Source organism: Pteropus medius, unplaced genomic scaffold, assembly GCF_902729225.1.
Source record: "Pteropus medius unplaced genomic scaffold, Ma_sr-lr_union100, whole genome shotgun sequence".
Classification (NCBI taxonomy): domain Eukaryota; kingdom Metazoa; phylum Chordata; class Mammalia; order Chiroptera; family Pteropodidae; genus Pteropus; species Pteropus medius.
In genome coordinates, this window is record NW_024344377.1 from 3,837,577 (window position 1) to 3,847,248 (window position 9,672).

At 44.9% G+C, this 9,672-nt stretch overlaps 1 protein-coding gene and 1 long non-coding RNA gene across 2 annotated transcripts in view; one reads left to right on the forward strand and one right to left on the reverse strand.

Moving 5' to 3' along the window:
* LOC120608888 (uncharacterized) overlaps window positions 1–3,402 on the forward strand; it is a 4,957-nt gene extending 1,555 nt beyond the window's left edge. Inside the window, exon 3 of the long non-coding RNA XR_005654563.1 lies at window positions 2,458–3,402. This is a non-coding gene — a long non-coding RNA (uncharacterized LOC120608888). The remainder of the gene's footprint in view (window positions 1–2,457) is intronic.
* Window positions 3,403–4,321: 919 nt separating this feature from the next.
* On the reverse strand, window positions 4,322–8,072 carry NANOS1 (nanos C2HC-type zinc finger 1). The gene has a single exon (XM_039870883.1). The coding sequence runs from the start codon at window positions 7,971–7,973 to the stop codon at window positions 7,098–7,100; it is 876 nt and encodes a 291-aa protein (XP_039726817.1). The 5' UTR covers window positions 7,974–8,072; the 3' UTR covers window positions 4,322–7,097.
* Between the last annotated feature and the right edge of the window lie 1,600 nt (window positions 8,073–9,672).

The window sequence follows — 9,672 nt, forward strand, 5'->3', positions numbered from 1 at the left end:
TGAATGGGATAGAGAAAAAGAGAGAGAGAGAGATGGTCAAGATCGTGATGAGAACGACAAAGACCCAGAGAGAGAAAGAGAGAGAGAGAGAGATGGAGAGCGAGAGGATCGCTTTAGACGACCAAGGTTTGATGTTCTAATTCACGTCATTTGTGGAGTTAACATTTAGGATTTTCTTAATGTACTGTCTTGTGTATTCCTAATCATTTTTGAGAAATGGTACTAATCATTCCTGCCCCTGCCCCAGATTATCTATTAGAATCATAATGTACTGTTTTATGTTTGTTTTAATTTTAGAGATCATCTAATTGAGCATTCCCTCTTAGCAAAATGAGAAAATGGGAGGTGTGGGCTGCGTGGCTGTGTATAGGTTGTGTAACTCTCTGGTAGTGGGGCAAGTCCAGGTATCTTTACCAATTTGCTACTTTTCCCCTGTGATTTAGGTCAGTTTTATTGCCCTTAAATTATTAAAAGCCCTTTTGCTTTTATTAATGGTAGTAGTCCTAGCTTGTTTTCTTTGGCCAAAGTGGCTTCGTATTTATAGATCTAGATCATCTATGTTTAATAGTTTCTGCAGGAAGAAAAATGTTCTCTATCTGTAATGTCCATTATGGTAGCCAGCAGTCACATTTGGCTGTTACTATTTGGCATATGGTCAATGTAAATAAACTTTATTTATTAAAAGAAAAAAATTTTTAAATTTATTTTTGTTAATAAATTTAGGTAGCCACATATGGGTAATGGCTACTGTGTCAGACAGCATGGATCTAGATGTTCTTATTTGACTGCCACTCCTGAGGCATCAGATTGAGATCAGGTTATGAGTTTAAACTTTATCCCTGTTATATCCAAAAACTCTGAGCACCAACTTGGGGTGATATAGTCACTTATAATTATCCACATAATCTACCAGCAGAACTTAGGACGTGTCTTTTTGAATCACTGCAGGGATGAGGGTGACTGGAGAAGAGGACCAGCCGAGGAAGCTTCAAGCTGGAGAGATTCAGGTCGCCGTGATGATAGGGATAGAGATGACCGTCGTCGTGAGAGAGATGATCGCCGTGATCTAAGAGAAAGACGAGATGACAGAGACCGCAGAGGACCTCCTCTCAGATCAGAGCGCGAAGAAGGTATGGGCGGTCTGCACAGCTGCTGAACTATTGGAGAACCATGATTTCTAGGGAAATTTTGGATTTTATTGAATTTCCTCATAAGTTTGTATGAACAACAAAATTAGATAGATGGTGGATATTTATTCAATTTAGAATTCATGGTTCTCATAAACTTAGTGGTTGCTCTGTGAAGTTAGCTTGTCTCAATTCAAAGTATAGTAGTAGACTGACTAAATTGGATAGTAAGCAAAATATATGTAGATAGTTTATTTTATGTAAATGAAACAATTTATTGGCTATTTAAAAGTAAGGTCATAGTAGATTACAAAGTATAAAACATTCTCTGAAATTGTAACAATTGAAACTTTAGTGAAAAAATACTTTTGGTGTTTTAAATGATTGTTGCACTTAAGTAGTCTCAAAAGCTTCTAAATATTTCGTTAGTACACTGGATTATAAGGGAATTTCTTCTGTTATAGCCGTAATTAAAAATATTCTTATGGCTAATTAGTTGTTTAAAATGTCTTCAACAAGAACCAAAAATCCTTTTAATTTAAAAATTTTCCTTCAGCCAGATTTTCGTCTTAGTTTTTGTTTTTGTTAAAACAATTAGGACACTTCTCAGACCGATGATTTCTTGTTTGTAAATTTGATATCTCTAAGTGTATGTTGTTTTAAAGGTTTTGTCAGAAATTGTATCAAAACGGATAAAGGTATTTAGTTTTGATTGGTTTTTAATGGTGATTCTGTATTATCTTCAATACAGGATTTCTGAGTAATTTTGAGGCATTCCCTTTGCTGAAGTTCTGTTTAATCTGAACCGATAGAATATAGTACAGAGTTACTCTTTTTCTGTTCTATAATTTTTTAATTTTTATTTTTCAATTAGAGTTGACATTCAATATTATTTGTTTCGGGTGTACAGCATAGTGGTTAGACATTTATATAATTTACACAGTGATCCCATTCCCTCCATATTCGTTTAGAATCCACCTGGCACTATGTACATAGTTACTACAGTATTATTGACTATATTTTCTATACTGTACTTCATGTCCATATTTTTTTTAATTCAACTTTTAGCAAGTTCTTGGAGACGTGCTGATGACAGGAAAGATGACCGGGTGGAAGAGCGGGATGCCCCTCGTCGTGTTCCTCCCCCAGCTCTTTCAAGAGATCGAGAAAGAGACCGAGAAAGAGAAGGTGAAAAAGAGAAGGCCTCATGGAGAGCTGAGAAAGATAGAGAATCTCTTCGTCGTACTAAAAATGAGACTGATGAAGATGGATGGACTACAGTACGACGTTAAGTCTCAAGATAATGGATTCAAACTCTCATGTCTTATAGGTTTGATCGCATTCAAGGATTATTATACTTGTGCTTCAACCAATCTAAATTGGATTCTTTAATGTTGTCTTATATAACACAAAAAGCATGAACTTGTATTAATCCTATAAAATAGATTGATCATGCACCGTATCCACAGGAGGTTGGAAAACCATGCCATTTTCTGGAATTTAAGGTGTTGCATTATTTCATCAATCACTTGTTTATAAAAAAGAAAAACTAAAAAATAAATTTAAAATGTGAACCCTTCAGGTATTGAGTAACACCTGTATCTTGATATAGAACTGATTTTTTTATTTTTATTTTGAAATATATTAATTTGGAATGAGGGAAGGTTCTGTTATAGAAAATGTATTTCAAGACTCTTTAAAGCAGGGAGCTGAAACAATTTTCACATCATTAGCAGTTGAGTCATACCTCTAGGGATTTTGAGGTATCAACTAAATTTAGGAAGTTTTTAGGTTCACTCTAAGTGCCGCAGACATTACCAACATTGGATACAGTGGGATTTTCTGTAGGTTTTACTTGCGAGGTGAGTATGAAGCGATTTGCAGTCGTGGTAATGACAAGAATACTGCTCACGTGTGAATCCACAACAGTTACAGCTTTTAAATTTTAAAGCATTTGGTAAACTTGCTGAGCTTTTTTCTGTTGCCAGTAGCAAACTGCTTTTCCATTAATGGAGAATTCATGCTTTTCAAGCATTTTAAATAAGACAATATTTATAAACGTGTGGTTTGGAGGAATTGTTTAAATTCTTTTTCTTAATTTCCTTTCTCTTCAGGATAGATTCTTTCAACAAGTAATTCGTAGTAATGACTGTGTTGACTTCAATTTTGGAGTGTAGTAGCCATGTTAAAGATTAACTATTTCGTCTTATTGAAGCCAACACAGAACTTGCTGCTGTGTTTTTTCTTTGATGATAAATAAAATACTTACAGAATTTGTTTGTGTTGATTTGTGTTTATAGTCAGTGTTTTTTTAATGGTTAATTTGCATATTCAGTTGAATTTGACTTAAATTTTACCAGTGCCATTAAATGTCTCAGTGTTTAGTACCAAAGAAAATAACCTAAATATAACTAAGCAAATGTGGCTAGGATGTTTCCCCTAAGATATTCTTCATTTAATGAGGACCCCCTTAGTTTCTGTGTAATGCTGTTGTCTCTGAGCTTGTATACATGAGTGTGTATGTATGTGTGTGTCTGTGGTACCATCTTGGATTTTCCTCTGAAATTAGAAAAGTCAATGCAGAATGTTAGTTGCAAATTTATAGTGGCTGTGCAGGCACTTAAATTATTTCTGATCCTGAGTAGCGGTGAGAACTCCTGTTGATACAGCTTTTAAGGCCAGAAGAGGGAGTACTGATGCTTTTCTACTGAAATATCAGACACAGCCTTTTCTGTTTGGTGTTACCAATGATAAAAACCATTTTTTTAAACATTTTGCTTTCTTTTTGAACAAGTGGAAGTCTTAAAAAGGTCTGTTTTGGGATGGAGGCCTTTTCCTTTGTAACAAGAACCCGGGGCAGTAACATGCTGAATCTTGCATTAGTAGAGCAGAACTGTTTCTGTGACATCACAGGCCCCAGTGCACAATTCATTTAAATGAGCACATTTGTTTAGATGAGTTACAGGTGCATGCCTGCTCACTAGGTTTCCTGGCTTGTCTGCAGGCCCACCTTTGCTGTCAGGACCCTTTCCCAGACATACTGTTCTCCCAAGTCCTCTGTCCTGGTGATCAGAATCCAGAGCACGGGACGAGAGAGGCAGTTGCTGCCACTTTGTGATCCTGCTCTTAGGTTTCTACTCAGGGCCTTATACCACCTGCGCGCCCCTATATTTATTCACAGGTGTCAAAAGAAAGCTAACCAACCTACTCACTAATGTGTAGAAGGCTTCCATGTTCCCAGTGGCTACTGTATTTTTAAACGATAATACCATTGCTGTTAAATGTGGGTAGATAAGAGGGTGAAGACAATGGCCAGAAAAGACTGCAATCCCATTAGTTGCCAACTGCCAGGAGGAAGTTGGCATCTAAATGTGTGGGATGTTTCTATGTCAAGAGCTACCTGTATTTTCTTTTTTTTTAACCAAAGATTTATAATTTTCCAGGGCTGACATATGGGACACTGTAAGGACTGTTTCTCATGTGGCTAAGAACAGACTAGAAAATTAGGACTAATACTGAAACTCCCTTAAAGTACATGTATATTTGTATAATTTTAAAACACATAATTCTGGCTTATGTAAAAATAACTCAATGCCAAAAGTTGTAATCAAAATTAGTAATTCAGATTCCAAAAAGGACTTAACAAAATTAAAATTCAAAAACATTAAAAGCCACTGGGAATGTCTGCTGAAGACAGGTAGGTTGGGGCAGTCTGTGCCTCTAGTTGAAGCTCTTCTGAAGATTCCAGACATCTTTTTTTTTTAGCCAAATACGCATATTACAAGAAACTTTTCACATTTTTTAAACTTTGAATTGGAAGGTTGCTTGTAGAGTCTGCTTAGTATACTTTTCATAAGAGATCTCTAGAAAATTCACCATAGTAATATTCTCTTCATGCTTTAACTCCCAGTATTTTAATGTTAGCTGGAAAACAGGCAAATTTGAGGAGAGTGAGATGGGGTGTTTCAAATGAATTAATACAACGGTTGCCTGACTTCAAGACTTCATGTTCAAGATGGCCTCAGGCACATCTCACCAAGGGATTCTCATATTGGAGATAAATTAAAGCCACATGCCTGAGACCTGGAAACAACTCTATAATTTGGCTCTTTTAAAAATAACAAAGTAGCTGCCTGCCTAGTCCCTCTCTGAAGCACTGATCTGTTTATAGTGCCTTGAAAAGGTGGAACAGCGGAGAGAGAACATAAATTCACGTTGTCCTGAAAACTACCCAAAAAAGCACAGCTAATTTAAGCTGGTATGTTTTGTAGCAAGAAATAATTTCATGGCATTAAGCTACTTGAGTTTAGGCCCAGTCAAATCTGAAGTTCCACGGCCTAGGGTTAGGCTAACAGGAATTGAATTACTTTTTCCTGGCCAAGAACCCCTCCCTTTGTCCCTTCCTTTTGTTTTGATGCATCTTCCTTGAACAAAAAGGCTCAAGCTAACCAGAGTTTACCCCAGCCCCTCTCACCACAGGAGTGTTCAAACCAATTTGTTGTAGAGGAACTTAGCTGTTTAATATGAAAAGTCTAACCTCTAATAAACAATCCTACTGGAATCTTTACATACTTAGACTAAACCTCCTGCTGGTATTTTCAGATAGTGATGCACTTTGTTTCCGTTCTTAGTTTACATTTCCCCCTCCTGTCTTCATAGCTATAAGCCATGGTGTGACGTTGTTTGGTGGATTTAAAAATGAGGGTGGGAGGTAGAGTAGGGGTTAAGAACCTTTGCTTAAGGATCAGGTTTGCTCATTTATGGATAACTGGTAGAGTTCCAGAAATGGGCTAGGGCCTTTTCTGAGAAGAGGGTATGAACGGTGGTGTCCTTGTCTCCAAACCCCAGTTCCACAAACTGCTCATGTCTGCCTGCGCCTAAAGCCAGAACACAGATGGAACCTTCTTGAACACAGGTTATTACATTAACTTGGAGCACGGAGGATCCCATCTTCCATTTGGTTTGAGAGGCAACAGCTGGAATGAGCTTTCCGCAATTTAGGAATCTTGAAATTGAGTAATTCAGGGTCAAGACTGCACCTTCTTAATATCACAAGTGTTTTTAAAGAACCAGAAATGGGGGGGTGGGTGCATAGACAAAAGGCCAAGTAGCGAAGTTATAGGCAAGATTAATGAATTCATATACTGTTACTGTATAAATACACAAAATTATAAACAGCACCGTTTCCAAGTGTATACACGATATGATTACAACTTGGCACAATTTTTAAAGGTGGAAAATGCTAGTTTCTAGTTTAGTAATAAAAGTTCTGGTACATAAAAGGATGAGGAGCCGTATTCTACCTGCTACAGATTGTGCATTTTTACACCTCCAGCTAGGACAGACACAAGCCACAAGGAGGGAATACCCACCCAAATTAATACTGGAGAGTTTACTAAACCTTCACTTCTCAAAACAGCGATGCTACCAGGGACTTGCTTCACCTGGAATTAGAATAACTGACCAAGGACAACTAAGAAATATTGTTTCAAACAATAAAATATTTTGCTGACATTCCATAAAATCTCTAGGTAAGTTCAATTAAGAGGCTTTTAAAAAAATATTCTAGACCTAGTAAAGTGCCTCCTCTCATAAAATTAAACATCCAAGATTAGATTGAGACAATTTCATACCGATGTGCATCTAAAATAGGTCGACGTATACAGTAAATCAACAGCGCCTCTAAGTTGCCATATTTCAGTTACTGGACTACACACAGCCTTCACCGTCTGGATGTGCACAAACTAGAAAGATAAAGAAATCAAGATTTTAGCGTCTGGTATCAACCGCTCTTCGACAAGAAAGTACTGCGCACCGCCGCTTGCTTTGAAAAAACCAGGACGACGTCCCAAGTTGAACCAACTGCTGAGCTGCACGCCTCCTCAACAGCGAGGCAGAGATGGTGAGCGGACCAAAAATGAGAGCGGGCAGTCGGCGACCCTGGAGGCGTCAGGTGGCAGCAGGCCGGGCTCAGCGCAGCTTCTTTCCCGGCAGACAGTCTCTGGCGCTGCGCGGGGGCGGCCGGGCGGCGGGCAGCGGCGGCACTTTGGAGAGGGGGCAGTACTTGATGGTGTGCGCGTTGTCGCCGCTGGCGCCGCACAGGGGACACGTGTAGCGGCGCAGGACAGGGCACAGCACTCGCCCGTCGGGTCCCTTCAAGATGTGGGTGGTGTAGAGCGCCACCGCCTCCTTGTTGTTCCGGCAGAACACGCACACCTGCAGCTCGGGTTTGAGCAGCCGGGTGGCGGCCGCCCCGGAGGCGGCGTGCACCCGGGGCTCGGCCGCCCACGCCGGGGCCTTCTCCTCGCGCGGCGCCACCTCGGCGGTGGCGACAGCAGCGGGCGCGCAGCCCAGCAGCACGGCGGCGGCGCGACCGGCGAACGGGCTCAGCTCGGCGAAGCGCTCCTCCAGCAGCCCGGCTTCGGCGGGGCCCGCGCACAGCTCCAGCGCGCGCAGCTCCAGCGCGCCCCCCAGGTAGCGGGCGCGGGACCCGGGCTCGTCGCTGTCGTCGTCTTCGTCCTCGTCGTAGTCTGGTGGCCCCAGCGCCGGCCCGAGCGCCCCGGGCCCGGTCCCCGCGTGGGGGGAGCAGCAAGACGAAGAGGAAGAGGAGGGCGGGGAGCCGCCGTCGCCGCCGCCGTCTTCGCCGCGGGCGCAGCCGAAGCGCTGCTCGCCGTCCACCGCCTTGGTGATGAGCGTGGCCAGCCCCAGGTAGTCGTTCCACGAGCTGAAGGGCTGCGGGTGCGCCGGGCTCTGGGCGCTCACGTAGCGGGCGCTGGGCACGAGCGCCATGGGCGGGGGGGCGCGGCCGCGGCGGGGAGAGTGGGGTGCCCAGGGAAAAGCCTCCATGGGCGGGCTGCGGGCCGCGCGCGCCGCCTCCCCGCCGCCGGCGCGGGCCGGACGGAAGGGACGCACCGAGCCTGCCCGCCGGCCTGCCGCGGGGTGGGGCCGCCTCGCCGCCTTTTATCGGGCCCCGCTTCTCCCCGCCCCCCGGCCTTGTCGCAGCAGCCCTGCCCCCTGCGCTCCCCCGCCCGGGCCACCTCGCCCGCGCCCGGGACGGAGGCGGAGCGGAAGCGAGCGCGCCCGGGGCAGACAGGCGCGCAGTGCGCGCTCTCCGCTCGGGCCCGCGCGGCTCCCGCGCCTCGCGCGCTGCGCCAGCCTTGCCAGCTGCGGGGCGGCTTTCATTCTGGGAGGGGGCGGGCGAGGTGCCGCCAAGGGCTCCGGCGCTAATTGGCTGCGGACCGAGGCCTCCTGCGCCACGGGCGCCGCTCCGTATGCTGATTGGTGAAGCCGGGGTAGGGGGCGTGCCCTGTCCGCGCAGCCGGGAAGGGAGGGGAAAGTAGGGTTGTGGAGAGCTGGGGAGGGGCGGCTGCTGGGGCTCGCCTTCGTCTGAGCTCTGTGCTCTAGGTTTGAACAGGTGACCAGGCCTGGGGCTCCCTTGGTCTGGTGGTGAGCTTCACCAAGGACAGGGGTAGGCATGGCGATTGGAAATGAGCCAAGATTCACGCACCCACCTCCCAGCCTTTAATGCCCCAGGCCAGAACCCCCTTCTTGCCTCCCGCCTTCTCACCAGCATCAGCAAGAAAAGCTGTGGGAAGGCAGGACTGGGTGTGATCTGAGGATGATGTTTCAAAGTCAGAGCCACCCAGCAGTCAAGTAACTTCCGTTTGCAGAGTGCTTTGGAGAGATTTCAACTGGATGAAATCCTTGCACAAACCTCTAGGTTCACAGAGGTTATGGTTCTCGCTGTAGTAAGTAGTGGAGGGACGCAGCACTTCGATACAGCACACAGCGGCCTCTCAACAGGTGTTCAGAGACTGGGTGGCCATTAACTGATGACTTAGGTGGGTATGGGGACTGGGCCAGTAAACCTTCCAGCCCTAGGATTGGAGTGTGTGCATGTGTCTGTGTGCGAAGCTCCCCTCCCTCTACTATCAGAATCGGGGGTGTATGCGCTGTTTGAAAAACAGCATATCCAGCATCACAGTTTAATACTTTGAAATGAATACAGTCGTTTTTGTAAAAGTGGAAAAAAACCCCAAGATTTTTGATTAGGAGGATGCGATGCGAGTTGGTCATGTCCTTCCCAGAGGAAGTGGCAGTGGAACCTAGTGCTGGCGCCAGCTGACGGTTGAATGAGTGAATCAGAATGTCAGCAGTGGAGGGGATCTCTGGGATCGGTCAATCCAGTCTCACTTCACGGGATGAAGAACATGAGACTCAGAAGGACTTCTTTAAGGTCCTTCTGAGGATATTCACATGGTGAATATCTACCAGCTACAGCTAGGACCTGGGCCCCATCACGCCTGGCTTGGTAGCCTTCTTGCTATACCATGGACCCCAAAGATACTTCAAAGTAAGAGTCTCTGTTCGCATCCACAGAAATCAAGTGTAGAACTCAGGGGGCACTGGAAGAAGAGAAGTGAGATGCCTTTGGCTGAGGCCCCTGCCCTCAGGGGCAGTCCAGGGCCCCTGGCCGCAGGCACAGGGAACGACTGAGGCCGTAATGTGATGCCTGTTCTGGACACCTGTCCATGTGAGGAGTTGA

Bases quoted from the DNA above. Each gene is read 5' to 3' on its own strand.
- NANOS1 (XM_039870883.1), bottom strand. From the start codon at position 7,973: ATGGAGGCTTTTCCCTGGGCACCCCACTCTCCCCGCCGCGGCCGCGCC.